Source organism: Gallus gallus, chromosome W (assembly GCF_016699485.2).
Source record: "Gallus gallus isolate bGalGal1 chromosome W, bGalGal1.mat.broiler.GRCg7b, whole genome shotgun sequence".
NCBI classification, from domain to species: Eukaryota; Metazoa; Chordata; class Aves; order Galliformes; family Phasianidae; genus Gallus; species Gallus gallus.
Genome location: NC_052571.1, coordinates 5,386,418 through 5,414,018, shown reverse-complemented (window position 1 = coordinate 5,414,018; position 27,601 = coordinate 5,386,418). Strand labels below are relative to the sequence as shown.

Genomic DNA, 27,601 nt, shown 5'->3' with positions numbered 1-27,601 from the left:
AAAGAATTGAACCACATAAGAGTATAATCAAGCACCTACACTTGTTTAGAGACTGGAAGTCATAACTTAAAGTCCCTGAATTAAAATAATATTAGTTACAAAAGCAATATTCATTTATAAGAGAATTTTCTGACAAATTCTGGATTTCATCCATGTGACTGCTTTGTGAACAAATATAGCTTTCCAAACTCAGTTGTTAAAAAGATAAATCCTGAGCAAAACCTAAAATACAATTACTTTTGAAATATACAAAGCAGCACCTAATTTCACAAGGACAACAGTATGCTTAATGAAAGCTACTTACTTTACATGTCACAAATCATCTTATCCAATTAGTTTTTATTCATTCGTAGAAAAAGTAAACTTTAAAGCATTTTCAAGAGACGTTAAAAGTGTTTACCAATAAATTCTAATCTCCCTCTCAAATATTGAATTTATTCCGAAATCATAATTTATGTTAAAAAGCATCAATCGACTAGATCAAGTAATATTTACATAGTACAATAACGGAAAAGGCTTGCCTCATCTTAGATTGACATCAGAGCAAACTTGGTGACTGTGATCTACAGAAATGCTGGGCTTAAACTCTTATTAAGCTTTATTAATTATACATCTTGTTTCTTTATCAAGATTTAAATCCATCAGAGAATTGACTATCCCGAAACAAAATAATTAATGGATAGGTAATGTTATAAATCCTCCCATCCACCTAACAGGTACAATTAAGGGCATATGCTATATACAAAGTATATCTATGAGTATATATGAGGCTGAGGCAGCATGGGCATTGCCAGGGCAATGGAGGCCACACCCGTGCCCCTAAAAGAAGCCTCAAGGAAGGCAGTAACTAGTCCCTGGCCACCAAGTACAGGGTGGGCAAACAGAGTGTGGGTGTCACCTGTGCTGTTAACAGCCAGAGCAGTAGCTCACAGGGCAGGATACTAAAGTTTTGCTGGCTTCAGAAGCGAGGGGTACTCATTCTAAGCAACCCTCAAAGCAGAATGGTGAGGACTTGATACCAAGCTAAGGCTGCAGCTCTGGCAGGGGGGTATGCACCACTTACCCTGGTCATGAACTGTGCCTCCACTCAGACAGAGCTTCTAAATGAAGAAGCATCTGTGCAGACTGTGGTCTGTGGGAAGCATCTAGACCTTGCTCCTGGAGCAGGGGTGAGTGGCAAACTTGCCTGTGTAAGATGTGCCCAGGTGGATGACCTCCTGTGACAGTTGAATGACACACAGGAGACAGTCAAAAAGCTGTGTACTATCAGGGAGGCAGAGATAGAGAGAGTCAGCCAAATTCACATGCAATCTGCATTGAATCCACAATCCAGGACCAAACAGCCCCAAACTCCCCCACTGGCATATCCAGTTGGAGGGGAAACAAACAGGGATGAGAAATGGCAAATTGCCATGAGAAATACTAACAAGAGGAAAAAGCCTGCTTCAAAGCCTGAGGTGCCTCTGCAGAACTGCTTCACAGTTCTCCAGGCTGAGAAGGAAAAAGAAACAATAACAGGTAAGTCATCTGAACTGAGTAAGGCAGCCAGACCTGCTCCCCATTGCATAACAACTACCACAACTAAGAAAAAGCAACGAGTAATAGTGGTGGGTGATTCTCTTCTGAGGGGTACAGAGGCACCCATTTGTCGCCCTGACCTGCTATCTAGAGAGGTCTGCTGCTAACCAGGGCCCCGCATCAAGGATGTAACAGAAGTTACCAGACCTTATACATCCCACAGACTACTACCCGCTGTTGTTGTTTCATGTAGGCACCAGTGACACAGCTGTCAGCAACCTGAAGAACATCAAGAGGGACTACAGGAGCTGGCAGTAGCAGCAAAAGACTCAGGAGCACAGGTAGTCTTCTCATCAGTCCTCCTGGTTAAGGGAATGGGGAGGGAAAGGACTGACAAAATTAAGAAAATCAATAAATGGTTAAGGGAGTGGTGTTGTGAACAGGGCTTCGTCTACTTGTTTTATGGAACTAATTTTGAGAAATCTGGTCTTCTGGGAGAGGATAGGGCTCATCTGTTAGACAAGGGGAAGACCATCTTCAGCAGCAAGCTTTCCAATTTAATCAGGAGGGCTTTAAACTGGAGTTGCTGGAAGTGGGGATCCTCAAACCTTCCCACTTTGAGGCTGACAATAGTAATGGATGCCCTGGATTGGGAGTAGGATCACAGGCCAGTAAGACAGCACCTAAGGTCAGGATGAGAGAACTCTAATTGGTAAATCAGACTCAATGGGAACCCAACTCAAGTGCCTGAACACCAATGCATGGAGCATGGGGAACAAGCAGAAGGAGCTGCAGGTGTGTGTATGCCTACAGGGCTATGATGTCATTGGCATCACTGAAATGTGGTGGGATGACTCTCCCAACTGGGGATAGGTATAAACTCCTTAGGAAAGACAGGGAGGGGAGAAAGGGAGGGGGTGTTGCTCTCTACATCAATGACCACCTGGAGTCCATGGAGCTCTACCTGGGGATGGATGAGGAGCTGACAAAGAGCTTATGGGTTAGGGTTAAAGGGAAGGAGACAACATAGCGGGAATCTGCTACAGGTTGCCTGATCAGGAAGACCAAGTGGATGAGGCCCTCTATAGGCAGATAGGAGCAGCTTTGCATTCACAAAGCACAGTCCTCATGGGGGATTTCAACCACCCTGACATCTGTTGGAGGGACAACACAGCAGGGCACTAGAAATCAAAGAGGTTCCTGGAATGTGTTGATGATAACTTCCTCTCCCAAGTGGTACAGGAACCCACCAGAAAAGGTGCAGTGCCATTTACAAGTAAAAAAAACTCTCCTCATATAAAAACCATCTTTGTAGCAGCCTAAAAACCTAACAGTGAACATACAACATTATATATGAAATAGCTCAAATAAAAATTAAGCAAATTTGAATTTAAAAAATCTAAAGCAATTTGAAAAAGGAGCTTGGCAAAAAAGAAAAAAAAAGTTCCTTTCTGTTTTTTTCCAAGTAATTTTCAAGGTCGTCTTCTCTTTCCTTTTAAAAGACTCAAAGCTACTTTTAACATTAGTATCTTAAGAATTTTATCTTTTTGCTTTATGCTATGTGAGTTTTTCAAAAAACACCCTTCAGAGGCTAGCCCTTAAATGAGCCTGGGGGAGGGTCATATGGAAAGCACAGGTCAATTGCTTGTACCTGTACTCCCTGGGCCAGCCACCCCCTTCACCAGGTGCTCAATCATTAGTTCATGCTGTGACATAACAGTTCCCCTACAAACCTGAAAATTAATTCAGTAGCAGGTCAAAATCTTGAAGAACAATAATAGTTTAATGTAATGTTCTAGAAACAGAATATTTCCAGACAAATTTAGACAACTAGCTTTGAAGTACTTGTCTATACACAAAAACAACCCATTTCTATCCAAAGAGCTGCAAAGCACAAGTTAATGCAGAGAACTGAGGTTGCCAAAAGGAAATTTATTCCTCAACACCACCCTCCTCCCCCGAAAGAGAAAAGATGCCTGAGAAGCACAGAAATTCCTGGAACATAAGTTTTTAAAAATCAACAGGATCTCTTGCACTTTCCTAGAATAGTTATCTTCAGAATGTTAACTAAGTATAACTTCAGTTAAGTAAACAAAATGGGTTCAGAACACAGACCTCTTCTTGTTTCAGAAGCATTCAAGAACACCAAGCACTAAAGGAAATGTGACTACTAACAGTGATTAGAAGAGAAGGATGTGTGCACCAAGTTTCACTGCCTTTTATACCTATGATATACATATTTTTAAAACAGAAGATATGATCTAGTACTGACTGACAACTTGTATATTATGATGAGGACATAGAGGTCATTACGAAATAGGGGACAATGGGAACTGAAAACCTGAGGCATTACATGTTCCAGAGACTTATGCTTTGTTCTGAAGCTATTAAACATAATAGGTGCAGTAGAATGAAACTTTTAGTGTTGAATGTCTTAATCTTCAAAATCTCCAATTAGTCCTTTCATTAACTGATACAGACAAGTTACTTGCAAAATTAATCAACAGAGTTTTCCTTGATGAAAAAAAAAAAAAAGTAGGAAGAGGAGATGTAATCTTGTCCTTACACACAGAGGACAAAACTAACTTTTTCCAAACTTTGTACCTCTCTATCATGATGAAAAGACCATATAATCCAGTTAATCACAGTTAAAGACAAAAACAGAGCTCTGAAAAGCACTCTGGTATGGAGGCAAAAGGTCTATTATCATACATGTCCAACCCATTGGCTGCATGCAGCCCTGGACAGCTAGTAAGGCAGCCCCACAAAATGATACACTTTTAACATTATTATGTTACTTTTAGCAGTATTTTTCATGAGTCGATAAAAAAGGACATTAAAAAAAGGACTTGAAAATTGCCTTAAGCAAGCATAGCAATTGTATAATTTTTGTCAAGATCTTCCAGAAAACCATCTCCACCACTTCCCTGGAATAAAATTTCCATCACACTACTGGCTCCAAAGCTCAGAAAGAACATGTCATATACACCTTACTGTTTACAAAGAAGCATATTAATACCTTTGATGAAGCACTGCACTGTAAAGATTTCATATCTTAAAAAAGGACAGAGAAGACCACTAATCTTCTATCAAAATTCAAGTACAATTCCACTCAAAGAACTATACGGAAGACAACAAAGAATACCTACACAGAAAGTGTACTGTGACTCTCAGTATGTATTGTATGTATTGCCATGTCTCAATTACTAAAGCAGCAAAGATACTTTCATGCAAATTTCAGCATATGCTAGCATCTAAAGTAAGATTCCTAGAGGGACACTTGCTATGTACAGTATCAGCTAGTATGATCTGAAGTTACAATATATGTTCTCAAGTGCATAAATGCCAGGCTTTTGCATAAATGCAGCTTCTCAAAAATGAACGACATATTTAGGAGGTACTGGACATATTTCTAACAGACATATTCCCATAGGAACTGTAGAGGAAGCTTCTTCCTGCAGTCACACAAAACCAAACAGCTATAACTAGAACAATCCCTAAGCATATCAACTTGTAGACATAGTACAAACTTAAAAGCAATGACAAAAACATGACCAAAAATAAGAATCATATTTCTTCAAGATATCTTGCTTTCTAGGCAATCTGCCATGAGACTGGTAAAAATTCTACTCAGTATTTTCTTTATTCATGACTGAAACCTTTGCAGCCAAAGAGAAAGGAGCTGCTGCCTAGCACAGGGGCAACTTACCACCAGACAATAATTGGTGATCATTTGTCCCAAAATAAGGCAGCAACTCTTGCACCTGATCCACAGCAATTGCAGGAACTCAGAAAGAACTGAGACCTGGCAGAGGATGTACGCGCACAAGTGGAGCATAAAGTTAGAATCCATATTTAGTAAGATGGTTATCAAGCAGCAGTGAAGAAGAAAGATTGCGTTATACAAAAATCACAAATTAGTGTCTACCTATGGCTATGTAATTATGATAAACAAACTTCACAACTAAAGTGAATAATTTTCTGAAAGCCAGAACAAAAAAGGAAGTGTGTTTTTGTCTTGCTTTAAGTGCTTGAAGGCTGTTGTGCTCCATAAAAAAAAACAAACACAAAAACGACACATATTTCCAGATGTTTCTCAGCTAAAACATGCTGCAGAATCTAACCTAGCAGTGCAATAATAAAAGTAGCTTTTGAAGAAAGAAAGTATTAAGAAACAAACCACAACCTTTCCATAAACAAATTTAAAATTAGCACAAGAGATGTAAACATAGCAGCAAAATCCCCCCATTTAATTAAACCAAAATTAAATGTAGTAGACACCTCTTTTGACATAAACACCCATTTTCTCAGTAAATTCACGAATAACATTTTTAATAAGATTTGATTTAGTTACCAAATAAGGAATATCTAAAGAGTTAAACTTTTTAGTAACCACAACAATTATATTCTTATTATTCTCTCTCTCCCCCTCCGTTTGTTTTTGTTTTTTTGTTTTTTGTTGTTTTTTTTAAAGAAAAAAATCTTTGAATAGGGAGAAAACATCCTCTCTCTGGTGAGCACTTGAACAACATACAATATAGAAGTCTATATTACCCAATTGTTACTGTACCTTTAAAAGAACAGATGTGATTTTAATCTAACACCTCCTTTGTGTTAGGTTCAAATAGGGATATTAATAGATGAGGATAAAAGTTTTCCTACATTTTCTTAAATTAGGCAACATAGGTAGTTAATGAATAATCCAACTACCATAACTTACTACAAATGTTATATTATGGTACTACTGGGATTTTAGAAACTTTATAAACAACATTAATTGTCCTTTATTCAGTCTCATAGTTCAAATAAGAATAGTTTAAAAAGAATTCTGAAACACAAGAACTTCACTTTCTATACAGTAATACCCCAAATAAAGAATACCAGCTATTAAAAATATGCATGTATTAGAGATTACAGTTCATTGTTGGAGGGAATGAAGATGAATATCATAAAAGAACCTATACTGAATAAATAGAATTGAACTATGTGACAATGAAAGGAAGTTAGTTTTTATATATTAGATATATAAAATATATAGTGTATATACACACACACAATCCTTTTACCTTTATCTTGCACTTCTTTTGAAAATCGCTCCCTTTCAATAGCTGATTCACGTTCTATCCGCTCAATTTCAGCCAATGCATCCAATTCTACTTCATCATATGACGTTATAGCTCCTTGTTGCGAAACCTGTTGCTGTGTCTGTACCACAGGAGTTTGAGGTTGTTTTGCAGCAACTGAAGTGTTCTGTTGTAAAACAGGCACTTGTGCCTGAAGGAAAACTGTCTGTTCATGCTGCGGCAAACACTGAGCAGTGTTTAGTGGGCGGTTAACATCCTGTGGAGTAACGGGTGTTTTAGAAGTCTGTCCTGGGTACTGCACATTAAAAGGAATATCACCCTCTGACACACTGCTGTTTTCCAAACCACAAAGCATATCATCCTGCTGGTCCAAATCCGAAGATCTTACACGAGAGAGTCTTAATGTAAGCTTAGTGGAGTCCTTGGAAGGAGAACTAATGATATCGTACATTGCAGCTTTTTCAGTCTGGTCTTTTTCATCCTTGCCTAACTTCATTTTCTTTTGTTTCTTTTGCTTTCTTTCTGGAGAATCTAACAATATGTCTGGGGGAACATCTCTAGGTGATGAATAAGGTGGAGGCTGAGATTGTAGGATTAAAGGTGGTCTTGATCCTAGAATAATAATTCAGAAAAACTGAACAGTTATGTTGTTTCATGTTTTATATAACAACACACTAAATATAACCTACATAATTTTAATGTGTATTTGTACATATAACTGTGTTCACAAAAGGTCTAAATAATATTGGTAGGAAACACATAATTCCTAGATCAAGATGTAATCCAGATATTCGCACTGTATTTCCTAGGAGTTTCAGCTGTCCACTGCAGCTGGAGAAGGGATCATTTCAGAGAAGACTGAACAAAACAAATTAAATTAAAAAGTAATAAAAATAGTACCTGCAGGTTCATAATATAAACTATTAGAAAATAGTCAGTGAAAGTAAGCTGACTATAGAAAAAGGAAAGATCAAAAATATTCTTCATAAGGTCCAGTGATGCAGACTTAATGATCAGTGTACTGGACAACACACAAATGTGTTTAGGGAAGATTTCCTACCTTACATGTTCAAAGGAAGATGAAATTAGAAAATGTCTTAAAAGATAAATTAGTCTTTCCTTCTTACTTAACTTTGATTCAGACAATTAATTTATTTTTTTAACCATTCCTTGTCTTATCGCCTCCCTTTTTTTTTTAAGTATGAATGTTTACTTCTACATGCACTCATTCCACATTTGAAGTATATCTAGAGGACATTTTTCATTAAAAACATTCTCCAATTCATCATACTTTTTGTTCCTCAAATTAAACCAACTCCCCATAACTGTTAGCCCAGAAAAAATTTTGAAAAACAGATAACTTTTCAACTTCTCCTGACTATGATTTTAAGCTATAATTATTAGTTTAAAAAGGAATATTGGTGTATATAAAAAAGAATAATTACAATTAAGGTTCAATAAAGCTCTAGCCTCCTCTTGTTCAACTAAAGCAAACATTTCTCTGATCCCATTCATCTACTAGGAAATACTGCTCTTCAGAAAGAAGTGACTGTTGTAGGTCATAGTAAGTCAGTACTTCTAAAAACACTGAAAAAATTTATTGGAAGACAGGTTCCCACGTGCTCCATTCAAGAAACACCACTAAACAAGAAAGCATCTTTATTCTGCAGCTTAAATGTCCAATGAATAATATTTCTTAAAATATCTACTAAACAACATACTGACGTATAGATGAAAAAAAGAATGGCTACGTCTACCAAAACTTCAGTTCAAATGAAAGGTAGTACTCTTTTACTGATTTTATACAGACTAATATACTTAATTTTCTTTCTCCAGTATACTGTGATATTCTGAAATATCCTATAGGCTCTGTATGCAGATCTGGGTACAAAACGGGTTTATCTTACCCAGTTCTTGACTATGAGAAACAACTCCATATCCTGCCAATAATATCCACAATGTTGGGAAGCCCTGTTTTGACTCAACCTGATTCTCAAAATCTTTCCACTACTTCATTTTGCTTTAGGCAGCAAGCTGGTTGGGATAATCACCAGGGCTTTAAACTGGGACTGATGGGGGAAGGAGGTATAATGCTGAGTGACAGAGAAGAGCCAGGAAACTGTCTCTTTAGGAAGCAGTAGGAGAAAACCTCAGATTTATCCCAGAGGTTTGTGGGAAGGCCTTCCTCTAGGAAGGTAATGCATTTGAAAACCCAGCTGAAGTGCCTCTATACCAACATACACAGCATGGGAAATAAGTAAGGGGAGTTGGTGCACTTAGAAAACAATGATCTTGTTGCTATCACAGAAACGTGGTGGGGATGATTCACATAACTCGAATACCATGATTGAGAGCTATAAACTTTTTAGACATCAGCTTGGTAAGTGCCTTAATAATATATGCCTGGTTCGCGCTTGGCACTGGATATACCTGCATTAGCCCACTTGTGGTGTTGATGCAGGTTAGAGCATATCTTGCCCCCTCAAACCAGTGGACGAGCCCAATGTAATCGACCTGCTATCACTGGAGAGGACTGTGTCCTCTAGCAAGATAGGCTGTTGTTTTGGGCAACAGTCTCGGTCTCATCTTGGAGCAAGCACTGTCTACTATAGGCCACCTGAACAGGGGTAGTCTATGAATAAGGTCTTCCTGCTTCAGCTGCAAGAGGCATCATGCTCGCAGGCTCTCATCCTGATGGGGAATTTCAACCACCCAGATATCTGCTGGGAAAACAACACAGCCAGCTGCAAGCAGTCCAGGAGACTTGTGGAGTCCATTGACGATGACTTTCTGGTTCAGGTACTGGACAGATCCACCAGAGGTGAAGTGTTGCTGGACCTGGTGCTCACCAACGCAGAGGAGATCATAGGAGATATTAAGATTGGAGGCAGCCTGGGCTGCAGTGACCATGCCCTGGTCAAGTTCCTGATCTCAAGGAACATGGACCAGGCAAAGAGTGGAGTCAGGACCCTGAATTTCAGGAGAGTGAACTTCAGGCTGTTTAAGGAAGCATTGGATGAGATCCCCTGGAAAACTGTTTTTAGGGACAAAGGAACAGAATAGAGCTGGCAGCACTTTAAGAATGTGTTTCTGAGAGTACAAGAGCTCTTCATCCTCTAGAATAAGAAATCAAGCAGAGGAGGTAGGAAACCAGCATAGCTGAACAAGGACCTGCTGGTCAGACTGAGGGGAAAGAAGTATAAGCAGTGGAAGCAGGGATGGGTGGCCTAAGAGATGATCCCTGACAGGGATGCTGTCAGGATGTACAGGGATAGGATCAGGAAAGCCAAGGCACAGATGGAAATAAGCTTAGCAAGGGATGTAAAAAACAAGAAGTGGTGTTTCTTTAGGTACATTGGTCACAAGAGACAGGCAAAGGAGAGTGTACCCTCTCTGATAAATGAAAAGGGAAAACAGGCCTCCTCAGATGTGGAAAAGGCTTAATGAGTTCCTAATGAGTTCTTTGCCTCAGTTTTCACTGCTAGTCAAGCTTCCCATGCCTCTCTTGTTCCTGAACTTCCAAGCAGGGGTCAGGGGAGCAAAATCCCTCCCAGTATAAGAGCAGAGCAAGTCTGAGATCACCTCATGAGGCTGAATGCGTACAAGTCTATGGGGCCAGATGATATGTATCTCAGGGTGCTGAAGGAACTGGCTGGTGTGGTTGCCAAGCCACTATCCATTACACGTGGAAAGTCATGGCTGTCAGGCAAAGTCCCTGGTGACTGGAAAAAGGAAAACATCACTCCCGTATTCAAGAATGAAAAGAAGGAGGACCTGGGGAACTACAGACCGGTCAGCCTCACCTCTGTGCCTGAGGAGATTGTGGAGCAGATCCAAGCTGCTGGCTCATGGACAACCTGTCATCCACCAGTACCCCCAGGTCCTTCTCCGCAGAGCTCCTCTCCAGCAGGTCATGTATCAACCTGTACTGATACTTGTGGTTATTCTTTCCCAGGTGCAAGACTACACTTGCTTTTGTTAAGCCTCATCTGGTTTATTGCTGCCCAGAAATCAGGGTTGGAGCAATCCCAGGTACGAGTACAGATTCAGAGATGAACTCCTAGAGAGCAGCCCAGCCAAGAAGGAACTGGGGGTTCTGATGAATGAAAAGCTGGACATGAGCCAGCAGTTTTCGCTTGCAGCCCAGAAGGCCAACGGTATCCTGGGCTGCATCAAAAGAGGAGTGGCCAGAAGGGACAGGGAGGCGATTGTCCCTCTCTACTCTGCCCTTGCGAGGCCCCATCTGGAGTACTGTGTCCAGGCCTGAGGCCCCCAGTACAGGAGGGATGCAGAGCTGTTGGAGTGGGTCCAGAGGAGGGCCACGAAGATGATCAGAGGGCTGGAGCACCTCTTCTATGATGAAAGGTTGAGGGAGCTGGGGGCATTTAGCTTGGGGAAGAGAAGACTCTGGAGAGACCTCATTGCAATTTTCCAATGCTTGAAAGGAGCTTACAAGCAGGAGGGGGACTGACTTTTTACACAGGTAGATAGTGATAGGACAAGGGGGAGTGAATTTAAACTGAAAGAGAGGAGGTTTAGGTTAGATATTAGGAAGAAATTCTTCACTTAGAGGATGGTGAGGCACCAGAACAGACTTCCCAGAGAAGTTGTGGACACCCTAGCCCTGGAGGGGTTCAAGGCCAGGGTTCCTGGGCAGTCTGATTGAGTGGTTGGCAACCCTGCCCATGGCAGGGGGGGTAGGAACTAGATTATCTTTGAAGTCCTTTCCAACCCAAGCCTTTCTATGATTCTATGATTTCCCTTCCCCAATTTAGATGTTACACTCAATCACAGAATCACAGAATTTTAGGAGTTGGAAGGGACCTCTAGAAATCATTAAGTCCAACCTCTGTGCTAAAGCAGGTTCCCTACAGCAGGTCACACAGGAAGGCATCCAGATGGGTCCTGAATATCTCCAGAGGACACTCCACAACCTCTCAGGGCAGCCTGTTCCAGGACTCTGGCACTCTCACCGTAAAGATGTTCTTACTTGTGTTAGTATGGAACTTCCTATGTTCCAGTTTTTGCCTGTTGTCCCTTGCCCTGTTGCTGCACACCACTGAAAAGAGCCTTCCTCCATCCAGTTGACTCCCACCCTTCAGATATTGCTAAGTTACCCTCTCAGCCTTCTCTTCTCCAGACTGAAGAGTCCCAGGGCTCTCAGCCTTTCCTCATATGGTAGGTACTCAAGGCCCCTCATCATCTTTCTCACTCTCAGCTAGACTGTCTCTGGAAGTTCCCTTTCTTTCTTGAACTGAGGAGCCCAGAACTGGACACAATACTCCTGATATAAATCATCAAACCACCAAGGTTGCAAAAGACTGCCAAGATCATCTAGTCAAACAATCCACATACCACCAATATTTCCCCACTAAACCACATCCCTTATTACTACCTCTAAACATTTCTATGGCCTCACCAGTGCAGAGTAGAGGGGGTGGATCTCCTCCTTCAGTCTGCTGGCCATGCTCTTTGTAATGCACCCCAGGGTACCACTGACCTTGGCCACAAGGGCACGCTGCTGGTTCATGGCCAACCTGCTGTCCACCAGGACCCCCAGGTCCTTCTCTACAGAGCTCCTCTCCATCAGGTCAGCCCCTCACCTGTACTGATGCATGCAGTTATTCCTCCCCAGGTGCAAGAATCTACGCTTGGGTCTTGCTGAGCCTTATCAGATTCCTCTCTGCCCAACTCTCAGCGTGTACAGGTCTTGTTGAATGGTAGCTGTCATGGTGTTATGATTTTTGGTTATTGGTATTCCACATCATAACATCATGTAGTGCATTGGGAGTTAAAGAGTTAATGCTCCAGTTCTGGGCACCTGTCTGGAAGAGAAGAACTACATTCCCCAGGGGGCTTTGTGGTCAGAGAAGAGATATAACTTCTGGCAAAATTACCTGATGTCTTCTTCCCCCCTTGGTTCTCATCCCAATCGCACGCATCACCTCAGCTTCTACTGTAAGGCCTACAGCTTTCAGATACTCTTTCTCTCATTATATTTGATTTATTTGCTTCAATTCTAATTATATTGTATTAGTGTGTTATCTTGCATTCCGATACCATATTTAGTAAATTAGTTTGTTTCTCCTGAGATCACTGCCGCTGTTTTTAATTATTTTGGAGTCCCCTGTTTCCCTTTTCCAGAGGCGCAGATTTTGCAAAATCCCTCCGCCCCACTAGTCACAGAACTGGGCCAAACCAGCCCATAAACCGTTGACAGTAGCACAGCCTTCTGGTGTGTCAGCCAATCCTCCCAGCTTTGTATCATCAGCAAACTTGCTGAGGGTGGACTCTGTCCCTTCATCCAGGCTGTTAACAAAGGTGTTGAACAAGACAAGACCCAGCACTGACCCCTGGGGAAGACCACTAGGTAAAGGCCTCCAACCAGACTCTGCACCACTGATTACAGCCCTCTGAGCTCTGCCAGTTGAGCCAGTTCTCAATCCACTCATCTATCTCACATTTTCTAAGTTTCATAACAAGCATGTTGTAGGAGACAGTGTCAATCACCTTGCTGAAGTCAAGATATACAATTTTCACTGCTCTCCCCTCATCTACCCAGTCAGTCATGACATCATAGAAAGCTACTAGGTTGTCTGAGTGAATTCACCAAGGGGAAATCACATGTTGACTAATCCTGATAACCTTCTTCTCTTCCAATTACTTGGAGATGGCATCCAGAACAAGTTGTTCCATCACCTCGCCAGGGACAGAGGTGAAGCTGATTGGCCTGTAGCTTCCTGGATCCTCCTTCTTGCCCATTTTGAAGACTGGAGTGACACTGGCTATCTGCCAGTCTTCAGGCACCTCTTCTGTTCTCAAAGACCTTTCAAAGATGATAAGAGAGCAGTTTGGCAATCACTTCTGACAGCTCCCTCAGCACACATGGATGCATCCCTTTGGGGTCCGTGAATCCACGTCTGTTGATTTTGTCTAGATGCTCTCTAATCAGATCCTCCTTGACCAAGGGGAAGTCTTCCATTCCCTAGATTCTCTTATCTCCAGGGTCTGGGATTCCTGAAGGGCAGTCTCAGTATGTTTTAGTATGAAGAGAAAAGCAAAGAAGGCATTCAGTATTTCTGCCTTCTTGGTGTTCCCTGTTACTAGGACATCCACCTAAATCAGTTGCAGACACATTTTTTTCCCTAGACCTCCTTTTACTATAGGCATACTTAAAAAAGCCTTTCTTGTTATCCTTGACCTCCTACACCAGATTTAATTCCAGGAGGGCCTTAGCCTCCCTCATTGCATCCCTACAGGCCCTGACAACATTTCTATATTCTTTTCAATTGGACAGGCCCTTTTTCCACATTTTCTGGATCTTCTTCCCTTTGATTTTTATCCTTACGCTCCATGCTCATCCATGCAGGTCTCCTGCCACCTTTCATGATTTAATACTCTTAGGGATGAACCAATCTTGAGCTTGGAAGAAGTCATGGTTACATCCTACAAAGCTCTCTCATTTGTCTTCCACCAGATTCCTATTCTTGTAACACGTGTAAGCATGCACACACACTTCTCCTAATTACTGTTGTCATGGTTTTATGATTTTTGGTTATCAGTATTCCACATCATAACATCATGCAGTGTACTGGGAGTTAAAGAGCAAATGCTCTAGTTCCGGGTACTTGTCCGGAAGAGAAGAAGAACTACATTCCCCAGAAGAATGTTCAAGTACTGTTATCATTCCTGCTCAGGAGAACAGATATAAGGCCTGTAGCTCACCTGACCTGGGTCTTTCCTTCTTCTCGTCTCATCACGCTCACTATCAGATCATCTCGCTGCTGTTCTCGACTGCACGCAAGGCTTCAGTATTAGCGTAAGGCCTTTAGCTCTCAGACAATCCTTCTCTCAATTATATTTGATTTTATTAACAATTATATTGAATTATATTATAGTGTGTTATCGTGCATTCCGATACTCTATTTAGTAAAGTAGTTTGTTTCTCCTCAGATCGTTGCTGCTGTTTTTTTTAATTATTCTTTTTTTGGGAGGTACCGTTTCCCTTTTCCGAAGGCGCGGATTTTGCAAAAAAATCCCATTATGGATTTTTATTATATTTATTATGAATCCTTTATGGATTGTTTGAATGCTCATCTGATCACGTTGTCAATCTCCCTGAATGCACTGTTTGTCATTGTAATTATTTCACTCAGTATCTGTATTTTTAATATTATGAAGAAGAAGCCTTCCCCAAAGTCAGAGAATACTGAGTGGCAGGGAGTGTGGAGAGGCTTGGGAGAGACCTTAGAGAGATGGACATGTTCGGTGTCATGGAACTTTACTCCTGAACACCTAAAAGATCCTGAGAACCTAAACAGATATTTGAGATAGGGATGTTGTGGCCTAGGCAGATCTGAGGAGGCACAAATGATTTGGGGCCTGGCTAACGCTTATCGGGCCTTATTCAATACTATCTCAGTGAGGGAGAGAGTTTCTGAAATTGAGAGGGAGAGTGTCCGTGCTGAAAGAGAAAGTCTCCAGGAGTCAGTATTAGATGAGCGAGAGTCTTCAAGCCGAAAAGGAGAGTTTCCAGGAGAGAGTCCAAGCTGCGAGGGAGAATCTTCAGGCCCAGGAAGAGAGTCTCCTAGTTGAGAAACAGAGTCTTCAAATGCAAAGAGAGAATCTTCAGTCTGAGCGAGACGCCCTCCAATCTGAACTAAATACCCTCATAATTGAACGAGACAGACTCCGAGCTGAGCTGGAGAGTAAGAGCATCGGGACTGACCAACCTGATCAACCACAAGAGGCACCAGAATCGATGTCAGTTGCCCTTGTAAGAGGACGGAAAACAAAACGAATCTCGACTCAGTTAGAGCAGAAGGAAGAGGAGGAAAGAGGTCCAGAGGAGCAGCTCCAAGTTCTAGGGGAACCACTCCTGAGTCCAGGGGAGGGGCCCTCAATAAGATCACGGTCACCAACACCCAGGAGAGTAACAAGAAGTCCTGAAAGAGCAGGAGGTGAACGAGACATCATTACCATCACTGATAGATCTTTGAAAATGAACAAAATTCGTGGTCTGAGAAAAGACTTCACACGCCACCCAAATGAGCCTATTGTCACCTGGTTACTTCGATGTTGGGACAGTGGGGCCAACAGTGTGTTGCTAGATAGTAGAGAGGCTCATCAGCTCGGTGGCATTGCTAGGGACTCAGCCATTGACAGAGGTATTAGCACATTCCAAAACCAGGCCTTCACCCTCTGGAAGCGGATGCTGTTGGCTGTGAAAGAAAGATACCCCTTCAAAGATGACCTGATGCCTGAGAAAAGGAAATGGACTGATATGGAAAAAGGCATCTGTTATTTGAGAGAACACGCCGTGGTGGAAATGTTACATAGCCCCACTTTCATTCCTGATGCGCCTGACCAAGAGCATGATCCTGAGAATGTCAGCTGTACACCACATATGTGGCGTATATTCACAAAGACTGCACCAGAGAAGTATGCCAGCCAGTACATTTGCAGCAATGTATGACAGAGGGGGAGAAAGAACTTTTATAAAAGAACTGATTAATAAACTCCAAGACTTCGAGCTACATTTAATCCCTCTACGCCAACCTGCATCATCCAATGTCTCAGCTATTAGACTGGCTATCAACAGGAGATGTCCTCCTGTTCAAGCAAGTGAAAACAGTAAGACTAGGCTGCGTTTTGCCTTGTGGCATTACCTGCGTGACCATGGAGAAGATATGAAGAAGTGGCATGAGAAACCCACTTCTGCACTTCAAGCACGGGTAAAAGAGTTAGAAGACAGATCAACCACCAAGGTGAATTTCTCCAAAAAGGTGGTTGCTCCAGTTGATGCGGGACATAGCAATAGTCAGGCGGTAACAAATAGAGGGGCCCTGCCCCCAGCCAGGAGGGAGAAAGGGATAATAGAGTGCATTGGACTGTGTGGATTAGATGGCCTGGCACATCAGAACCAAAGAAATATAAGGCACTGGTGGACACTGGTGCACAGTATACCCTAATGCCCTCGAGTCACCAAGGGTCAAAATCAATTTATATTCATGGGGTGACTGGGGGTTCCCAAGAGTTGACTATGTTGGAGGCTGAAATAAGTCTCACTGGCAAAGACTGGCAAAAGCATCCTATGGTGACTGGTCCAGGGGCTCCATATATACTTGGTATTGATTACCTCAGAAGGGGATATTTTAAGGATCCCAAAGGGTATCGATGGGCCTTTGGAATAGCTGCTGTAGACACAGAAGGTGTTAAACAGTTGTCTGCGTTGTCTAGCCTATCAGAAGATCCGTCTGTTGTGGGATTGCTATGAGTAAAAGAGCAAGAGGTACCGATTGCTACAAAAAATAGTGCACAGACGGCAGTACTGCACCAACAGGGATTCCTTGCTCCCCATTCATAAGTTGAGTGATCAACTAGAGAGTCAGGGAGTGATCAGCAGAACTCACTCACCTTTTAACAGCCCCATATGGCCAGTGTGTAAAGCCAGTGGAGAATGGAGGCTGACAGTAGACTACCGTGGCCTGAATGAAGTCACACCCTCACTGAGTGCTGCTGTGCCAGACATGCTAGAACTCCAATATGAACTGGAGTCAAAAACAGCCAAGTGGTATGCCACCACTGACATTGCTAATGCCTTCTTTTCCATTCCATTGGCCACGGAATGCAGGCCACAGTTTGCTTTCACCTGGAGGGGCGTTCAGTATACCTGGAATCGTTTGCCCCAGGGGTGGAAACACAGCCCAACAATTTGCCATGGGTTGATTCAAGCTGCACTGGAACAGGGAGGTGCTCCTCAGCATTTACAGTACATTGATAACATTATTGTGTGGGGCAATACAGCAAGGGAAATTTTTGAGAATGGAGAGCAAGTAATCCAGATCCTTCTTAGTGCTGGTTTCGCTATTAAGCGAAGCAAAGTGAAAGGACCTGCACAAGAGATTCAGTTCCTAGGTATAAAGTGGCAAGATGGACATCGTCATATCCCAATGGATGTGGTGGACAAAATTACTGCCATGTCTCCGCCCACTAATAAGAAAGAGACATAGTCTTTTCTGGGCATAGTGGGCTTTTGGAGAATGCACGTTCCAAACTATAGCCTCATTGTAAGCCCCCTTTATCAAGTGACTCGGAAGAATAATTTTGCGTGGGGCCCTGAACAGCAGCAGGCTCTTGAGCAGATTAAGCAGGAGATAGCTCGTGCCATGGTCCTGGGGCCAGTACGGACGGGACAGGATGTAAAGAACATCCTCTATACTTCTGCTGGAGAGAAAGGTCCCACCTGGAGTTTGTGGCAAAGAGCCTCAGGAGAGAACCGAGGCTGACCCCTGGGATTCTGGAGTCGGGCCTACAGGGGGTCTGAAGAGCACTACACTCCAACTGAAAAGGAGATCTTAGCTGCACATGAGAGAGTTCGAGCTGCTTCTGAAGTAGTTGGTACTGAAACACAGCTCCTTCTAGCACCTCGATTGCCAGTATTGAACTGGATGTTCAAGGGAAAGGTTCCCTCTACCTATCATGCTACTGATGCCACTTGGAGTAAGTGGATTGCGCTGATTACGCAACGGGCTCGCATGGGGAACCACAGCTGTCCAGGAATCTTGGAGATGATCATGGATTGGCCTGAAGGCAAAAAGTTTGAAACATCACCAGGAGAAGAGATATCACACGCTAAAGAGGCCCCACCATACAATAAACTACTAGAGAATGAAAAGAAATTTGCCCTGTTCACAGACGGATCATGTCGTATTGTGGGGAAGCATCGCAGATGGAAAGCTGCTGTGTGGAGCTCCACACGACAAGTTGCAGAGGCCACTGAAGGTGAAGGAGAATCAAGTCAGTTCGCAGAGGTACAGGCTATCCAACTGGCCTTAGATGTTGCTGAGTGGGAGAGGTAGCCAATACTTTATCTTTATACAGATTGATGGATGGTGGCAAACGCTGTATGGGGGTGGCTACCGCAGTGGGAACAGGATAACTGGCAAAGGAGGGGTAAACCTGTTTGGGCTGCTGAACTGTGGAAAGACATTGCTACCCAAATAAAGAAAATGGTTGTAAAGGTGCGCCATGTAGATGCTCATGTGCCCAAGAATCAGGCCACCGAAGAACAACAAAACAACCATCAGGTAGATTGAGCTGCCAAAATTGAGGTGGCTCAAATAAACTTGGACTGGCAACACAAAAGTGAATTATTTCTAGCTCGGTGGGCCCATGAAACTTCGGGTCATCAAGGGAGAGATGCAACATATAAGTGGGCTAGAGACCGAGGGGTGGACTTATCTATGGATGCTATTGCACAAGTTATTCATGACTGCGAAACATGTGCCATAATTAAACAAGCCAAGAGGATGAAACCTCTCTGGGAGGAAGGGCGATGGCAAAAGTATAAATATGGGGAGGCATGGCAGATTGACTATATCACCTTGCCAAGATCTTGCAATGGTAAGCATTATGTGCTTACCATGGTGGAAGCGACCACTGGGTGGCTTGAAACATAAGCAGTATCTCATGCCACCACACGAAATTAGATATTAGGTCTGGAGAGACAAGTCCTGTGGCAACATGGTACCCCAGAAAGAATTGAATCAGATAATGGGGCTCACTTCAAAAATTTGCTTATAAATACTTGGGCCAAAGATCATGGTATTGAACAGTTTTATCATATTCCCTATCACACACCAGCTTCTGGTAAAATTGAACAATACAATGGGTTGTTAAAAACTATGCTGAAAGCAATGGGTGACGGAACATTTAAGCATTGGGAGAAGCATTTGGCAGAAGCCACCTGGTTGGTGAATACTCGAGGATCTATCAATCGTGATGGTCCTGCCAGCTCCCTACATACTGTAAAGGGAGATAAAGTCCCTGTAGTACATGTAAAGAACATGTTGGGAAAAGCAGTTTGGGTCCTTCCAGCTTCTGGGAAGGGCAAGCCTCTTCGTGGGACTGTTTTTGCCCAGGGACCTGGGTCCACTGGGGACGTTCAATGTGCACCTCAAGGGAACTTGATGGCAGGAAGAGTGGAGTCAGTAATTTCAAGTATATGTGTGTTCAATGCTTGATAATTGATTATAATTACATTTGTTTGTATATATTGAGTATGGTGTAGAATAAGGGGTGGAATGTCATGGTTTTATAATTTTTGGTTATCAGTATTCCACATCATAACATCATGCAGTGTACTGGGAGTCAAAGAGCAAATGCTCTAGTTCCGGGTACTTGTCCAGAAGAGAAGAAGAACTACATTCCCCAGAAGAATGTTCAAGTACTGTTATCATTCCTGCTCAGGGGAACAGATATAAGGCCTGTAGGTCACCTGACCTGGGTCGTCTTTTCTTCTCGTCTCCTCGTGCTTGCTATCAGATCATCTCGCTGCTGTTCTCAACTGCACGCAAGGCTTCAGTATTAGTGTAAGGCCTTTAGCTCTCAGACAAAACTTCTCTCAATTATATTTGATTTTATTAACAATTACATTGAATTATATTGTATTATAGTGTGTTATCATTCATTCCGATACTCTATTTAGTAAAGTAGTTTGTTTCTCCTCAGATCATTGCTGCTGTTTTTTTTAATTATTCTTTTTCTTGGGGGGGTCCCCTGTTTCCCTTTTCTGGAGGCACAGATTTTGCAAAAAAAAAAACCCTCTGCCCCACTAGTCACGGAACCAGGCCAGACCAGCCCGTAAACCATCGACAACTGTCTCTTTAGACAATAATTTAACAAGATCGTCTCAGCATAATGTATAGAAGAAACCGTTAGCTACTGATTTACTTTAAGGTAACAAGTATCACTCACTGGAAATACAGGCTGCATTTTTCTTTCTACAAACATTAGAGGCAGATCAAGTTTTTTTTTTTTTTTTTTAAGATCTCACATCTTACTCTTGAATTAGTACTGAAATGAATAGTTATGAAGTTGCAATAATGGAGGACTTATTGTTCTACAGTTACACTTCAAAGAGAGGACAGATTTGATTCTCCCTTGCCCTAAACACTTAAGTAAATATAAGATCATTCTAATTTGGTATTCATTTTCATTTGTCATGCTGAAAAATAACACTGCAGCAACAGATAAGGTGGTTCTTTTTCAGTCTTTGGGTAGACTTGAATTCTCCATTGAAGACTCCAGTGAATATACTTAGGTTCCAATAAATGAAGTAACGAAGTGCAGTTTTCCCTGTTCTAGGCAGCACTCTGAATAGCTATTCTCCTTTTAAAGGAAATTGCTGGAAGGCATTGATGGTAAGGCCTGTAAGCTGCATTCTAAGACTATGCATTCTGGCCATAACTTCACATATTTATGAGCTGTCTAATGATTGTTAAGCCTCTGGCAACACCTGGGCTTAGAAACTACTATACCTAGGCACTGAAGTGAAAAGAAATAGAAAAGGATGAAGTATTCTGAAACCATTTAATTCTACCACAGGCATTAACAGTTTTGGAAGGGTATCACACATTGAATATGTACCACACACTTAGGCTTCAGAGAAAACATCACTCATCATATAGAGAGTTTTGCCTATTACTGTTGAAGTCAGTCTGGAATATTTCCTACGGGAGAAGGCTTAAAACATTACGTATCTGAGAACAAAGCTCTCACAAGACTTGTTGATAACAGAATAATTTCTTATATGGAAAGAACACAAACAGATATGTTCTGTTAACTGAAGCTGTCAAGATTCCAAGGTTGAGAAGGTTTGTTGTACAAAATGCTGTCAATTTAGTAAACCATATGATGATCTCTGGAAATGATCTCTGTGAATAACCTCAAATTTAGAACATTCTTATAGAACAGAGAAATACGTACACAGCTTTCCAGTGTAAATCTAGAGCTGTGCAGTAATTCAGGAGAAAAAAGAAATTTTGTTGGTCTTCCATAGTATCAATAAAATAACTTTCTCTAAGTGTTTTTGCATTCAAAATTTGTGAGATAGAGAGGTTCTCCACTGATTTAGAAAGGTTATTGTATCATTACTGAACAACAAATGCTGATGGTCATCCAGATAACACCCAATATAACAGACACAGGTAATATTCTCTACAGAAAACAAATACACCCATAAACAATACCTCCATAGTCTTTCCAGTAAAAGGCATCCTGATCACACAATAACTCCAGAATTGTTTCTCTATATTAGTTTCCCTAGTAATTTACGACACTGAGTACAGAAGAAGTTTTATGAAATGCTTTAGAAATTTCTAAGTACTTGTGACTTTTGACCAGTTTCCTATCATATCCTTCATAACCCAAGCAACTATAAAATGCACTGTATTAACAGTGACTTAGGCATCTTAAGAATTTAAAGCTTCAAAAACACTTCTTGTTTACCATGAAACAGCTTCACTTGCTCACTATGCATCAGTATCTTGAGGAGCAAACAAATAAGCTTCTGTCCAGGAGATTTTAAGGTTTTTTTTTTTTTTTTTTTTTAAGATTTAGGTGTCACTGATATGTTTTTTTTTTCCTCTGCACACTTTCTGATTACACTACAGCACTCGCATCTTATTTAACCATTCATTAGACTTTCCCTGATCATCTTTAAGCCTCTTTAGAAAAAAAGACCACTTGCCTTTCAAAGCAGATGCCCTAAAGTCCCACCACTAGGTCACATTCTTTGTTGTGAGCCATATAGTTAAAAACAAACTATTAAGGTTACCAGGAACTTAGGACATGCTTATTTAAAATAATTACTAGCTTTTCACTTGCATAACAACTTCAAAAGGGTCACTCCTAATAGTATGAACATATTCGCTTAAATCCCTTGCAAGTAAAGGCTCCCGGAAGTTGAAAGAAAGCCTTTCACCAACCCTACATGGGTTTTTTTTGCCCAAAGTACGAGGGTTGCTCCATAAGTTATGCCTCCTGTTTTATTCTGCTAGCCCACAATGTATTTTGGTGGGATAGTGTATGGCAAACAGGTATACAGGTATTGGACCACAGAGATTATCATGTTACAAAGGAGAAATGAAATAAAGATCTTACCCATGTCCTGGGCTTGCAGAAGGGTTCCAAGAGGGATGATCTCCAGATAGAGATCTCCTTCCTCCTTGGGAGTCAGCCCTTAAATGGGGTCTAGGAGGGGTGGAGCCTGGCTCCACCCGTTCCAGTCACTCAGGTGAAATTGCATTCACCTGTGCCCCTGCAGCTGACTCGGCACTCGCCTCAGGTGGTCAGAGGTTCAGGCTGTGATTCAACAGTTCCCATACAGATGGCAGTCAAGGTTGAACCTTCCCACCAATATCCTGCTTCATTTTGTCACTGTGCAACAGATTGCAGCAGAGGGGCAGTCTGACAGAATGGTGTCTGACATGAAACTGCATATAAAGCAAAGGTGTATTATTGAATTCCACCAGGCAGAAAAAAAAACAGTACCATTGACATTAATCAGCACTTGCTGAATGTTTATGGAGATCAAACAGTGAATGTGAGCACAGTGAGAGGTGACTGGTATGAAAGTAGGCCACACCTGCTGGTGCACATTTTTATGAGCACAGCATGCTGGATCTTTCACAGGTGGTGGAAATGTACATATAATAGTGACTATGTTGAAAAATAGCATTTTATAGCTGAGAATTCACTCTATCAAGTAGTGCTATTGTACTCCTCCTATTTGTTGCAGTCTGTATGGAAAAAAGTAGGAGGCATTACTTTGAGAGGGACCTACATTTTATTCCCCATGCACGAAGGCCAGAAAAAGCTTCTAGTGAACAAATGAAGACTGATGAATAATACTTGACTCATAGCACACTGGAGAGAAGTACCACAAACATTTAAGTGCTTTGTCTATTTAAATTCATAACAAAGTGACCCTCAAGACTCCATGAACATTATTTCAGTGGATACTAAACTATTACAGGTCAAACCTGGACACAGCATTCCAGACTTTTCACTGAAAAAGTCTTTGAGAAGCATAAATGAATGCATATGTTCTACACGTAAGTTGTTAGATTTTACATTTAAGAAATTATACTGTAATTAAGTTCTGAAAGGCAGAAGCTGGAAGAAAGACCAGAGTGTCTATGTTGCACTAGTACTGATGTTTATCTGTTGGAAAAGTTGAGAATTTGGTGATGACAAAACCTGAGGAATATTTACACAGTGTAACTGTGTAAATCAAAACAAATTATGTAATGTGATCCTATTAATCACTTTCACATAAATCAGATATTTTCATGAAAATGGAATCAGAAAAATTCAAATTCTGGCTAAATCAGTCTCACAATTTGTAATAATCATATTCAGAATTTGTGCCTTCAGCACACTCAGAAAATAGTCCATTCAAAAAGATAGCAGAGGACTGTCTAGAGTATTATACATATACTGTATAATTTCAGTACGTACTAGAAACATTTCTCTGTAAGGACTAAGAGAATAATGAAGAGGTATTCTTAACAAACTTTGGAATATTAAGTATCATCAAATCAAAATAATTTAATTCTATAAAGCAGTAGGTCTTCCAGATTAAAAAAATGGAATATCATACCTGGATTTAAGCAAAGCTTTCTATACAGCTTCTCATATCAATTTCACTAACAAACTGAGGAATTACGGTCTAGGCAAAAAGATTGCAGAATACTCTTTTGGAAAAGTGTTTTGAAATAAGAAAGTGGGAGAACAGAGTATGGCTAAACAAGTACAGCTTTCCAGAATGCAGTCTTAAGAAAAACATTATTAAAATATTTGTCAATAGCTACTTAATAAAATTAGAGAGTACTTTCATTAATCTAATGAGAATATCAAACTTTTGGTGTTGAGCATTTGAAAGGCTAGCAGCTGTTTTTAAGAACAGAATCAAAATCTTTAATTATCTTTACTAATTGGAATAACCTTTTGAAATAAAACAAATTCAGTAATAAGCACAAACTTCTTATTCATCTGAGAAATAGTGATTGTAATAACACAGCAGGAAGATAAACAAACCCTACAAAAAAAAAACCACCACCACAAAAACATCAGTATGTTTACAGCAGCTTGCAACGTGAATCTAAGTTACCACTAAAGAGGAGCTATGCTTATAGCAGGAGTATCATACAAAAAGTCTACTGTAATTTTCTGACTACTCAATTCTAAGTCTTCAAATTAAGTTGTCTGTACAACTTTGTGCACAACAGCAACACATGCAGAAAAATTAGAATTCAGATAAAAAAGTCGATTAGAAGCTTAGAAACGCTGACTTACGTAAAGTTGACAGCAAGAAACAGCACAGTTATGTCTGTAGATTAGATTGGTGAAGACACGATAATGGTCTTTCATATCCCTGCCTATAGCAGAGGGGTTGGATGATCTTTAAGGTCCCTTCCAACCCAAACCATTCTATGATTCTAATGTTTTGCATGATTCTATATGTAAACAAATGCTATACCAAAAAAAAAAGTGAATAGTTTTTCCTTAACCACTGAAAAGTTGAGAAGTGTTATACCTAACTCCAAAAAAATGATTCACACAAAAAATGCCGAAAACAATTCACGTCCTTTTTTTTTTGGTATAATATTTGTTTACATATAGAATCATGCAAAACATCAGAATCATAGAATGGTTCAGGACACCTCCCACTAGACAACGTTGCTCATATACTTCCAGGGAGGGGACATCCACAACCTCAGCAAGCAACCTGTTCCACTGTCTCACCACCCTCACAGTAAAGAATTTCTTCCTAATATTTAGTCTAAATGGACCCTCTTCCAGTTTAAAACCATTTCCCCTTGTCCTGTCGCTACCTGCCCTTCTAAAAAGTTCCTCCCCAGCTTTTCTGTAGGCCCCCTTCAGGTACTGAAAGGCTGCTATAAGGTTTCCTTGAAGCCTTCTCTTCTCCAGACTGAAGAGCCCCAGCTCTGTGTCCTCATAGGGGAGGTACTCCAGCCCTCTGATAATCTCTGTGGCCCTCCTCTGGACCCTCTCCAACAGCTCCATGTCCTTCTTGTGTTGGGGGCTCCAGAACTGGACACAGTACTCCAGGTGGGGTCTCATGAGAGCAGAGTAGAGTGGCAGAATCACCTTCCTCAACCTGCTGGTCATACTTCTCTTGATGCAATTAGGAGAAAAGCTTTTTATCAATAAGAATTTGAACAAGTTGCATGGCAAGAAAGAAAACTATTACAGAAATTTTAACAACAAAAAATAAATGGAAGTTATTGGGAATGATACTGATATAGTAGTTCATCCAACTTGAGACAAAGATGGGAATCCCCCAAGTCCTTTCCTTCTCTATTTTCAGATATCTCAGAATCTTCTGGAATTCTTCCCAAGTTTTGTGCTAGATATGAAGTACTCATTTAATTTGATTAACAGACTAAGTTTGATTTCTAAATGGAATTACGCTGTTTCAAAATAAATGTCAACATCAAGGGAGAGCAGATGAGACCAATAAAGAACATATATTTGAGAGGTTTTTGGAACAGATTGTATGCATTCAGTTTCCACGTACTCTTTCAACAGATTTCAAGGAAGAAACTCTCGACTTTTTCCACAGCTTCAAATGCCATATAAAGAAATAAATCAGCTTTGGCTGTTTCAGCTTAGAATTGCTGTATTCAGAAGCATCTTTGTGTAAAAAGTTAAAATTTGAAGAAGCAAGAATGAATGCTTGTTTTGGTCCTGTCAAGAAACATCTGAATAAATTTCTTCTACCTTTCTGTTGAAAGAGAGAGAGAGGATATCTTTTCTTTACAAATACCACTGGGACCACTGAAGTCTGCAAGAGATTTGAAAACATTCTTAGTTCTCCTTGCAACCCACTACACACAGAGACCACAAGTATAGAGGAATCTCTCTGGAAAAGCCTTATAAATCACCTAAGAAAATAGAAATAATCTTTCCATATTATTCAGAAAATAATCAAGTAGTCATGCTAATTGGGAAGATATCAGCCTCTAAAGAAAATCTTGGTATGGCTGAAATTTTCACTGTTTTATAAAATGTTGGAAGAGTGTGTTGAAATATTTCCTGTAAGAGAAAGTTTATCAATTTTCAGAGGGAATACAACTTATTTCTGGGAAAAAAAGAAAAAAGTGCAAAATAGAAGAGTTTAATAAGGGTTGCTGCTGTTCTTAGAGATGTTTCCCCAGGAGTTCAGGAAAATGCATGGAAACAGGACTGTAAATATATGAGCTCTTCTCTTAGAAAAGCAGCGGACTAAGAACTTCATGGAAGATTTTCCTTTAAACACATATAAAGAAGTTGTCTTAATTTTTTCTTTTTTCTTTATGAAATTCCAGAGTGGTATGAAAGTAGAATAAACAAATAAAGGATTTTGATGAGTAATCCATCTTGGGTAATGGATTCCATAGGATATTTTATGAAACTAGCAGAAAGAAATTGCTCCTTGATAATTATTCATAGATAAATTCAAAGGAATGAGTTTTCCATGAAAGCAGAGACACTATTCTGTTTACATAGCTAAAAACCTAAGAATTACATTAAAGAAAGGATAAAGTCCAGCCTAGAACCTTCTGCATAAAACTTCAGCTGCTCTAGTAACTTTACTGGAGCAAAATAGGTGAATTTCTGTAACAGAAACTTTACTCAATTCAGTATGTGAATAATCAAAAAAAGCAAATAAAACTAATGTCACCTCTCAAATATTTCCCTGAGCTACAAACAATACTTATTTGGATTTTGTCAGACAGCTATCATTCAGTCTTAAAATGATTCAAGACTATGCAAACACTGTCCAACTCTACAAAAGCCCTTGCTATTTCCATATCAAGAAGTACAGAAAATGCAGTCTGTAACCAAACCTTCCATAACCATTTCTATACTATATAAGAAAATTTAGATATTGTAATATCCTTCCCTGAGATCTCTCTTCACTGATGATATCAAAGTGCCATTCTTTTTGTCCTCTCAAACAAACAAACGTTTTGCTCATGTTCTTTATCAAAGTTTGCAACTTGTCAACCAAGCTTTCAGGGCTAGTGATAGCAGCAACAACAACAAAACAACAACAACAAAACTCAGCATAGGTACTTGTTTGCTCATCAGCACAACCAACCACTTTCACTTCAAATCATAGGCCAAAAACTAGCTGTCAGGGACCA

At 40.7% G+C, this 27,601-nt stretch overlaps 1 protein-coding gene across 6 annotated transcripts in view; it reads right to left on the bottom strand.

Annotated features, from left to right (window-relative positions):
- Nucleotides 1-27,601, bottom strand: part of LOC427025 (Nipped-B homolog-like) — a 159,034-nt gene that overhangs the window by 68,320 nt on the left and 63,113 nt on the right. For 5 of the 6 annotated variants that reach the window (XM_046905108.1, XM_040655189.2, XM_025144549.3 and 2 more), the window contains one exon: nt 6,585-7,214. The exons of the other annotated variant lie outside the window; for it this stretch is intronic. In XM_046905108.1, coding sequence (XP_046761064.1) covers nt 6,585-7,214 — 630 coding nt within the window. The remainder of the gene's footprint in view (nt 1-6,584; nt 7,215-27,601) is intronic. 6 annotated transcript variants of the gene reach the window in all.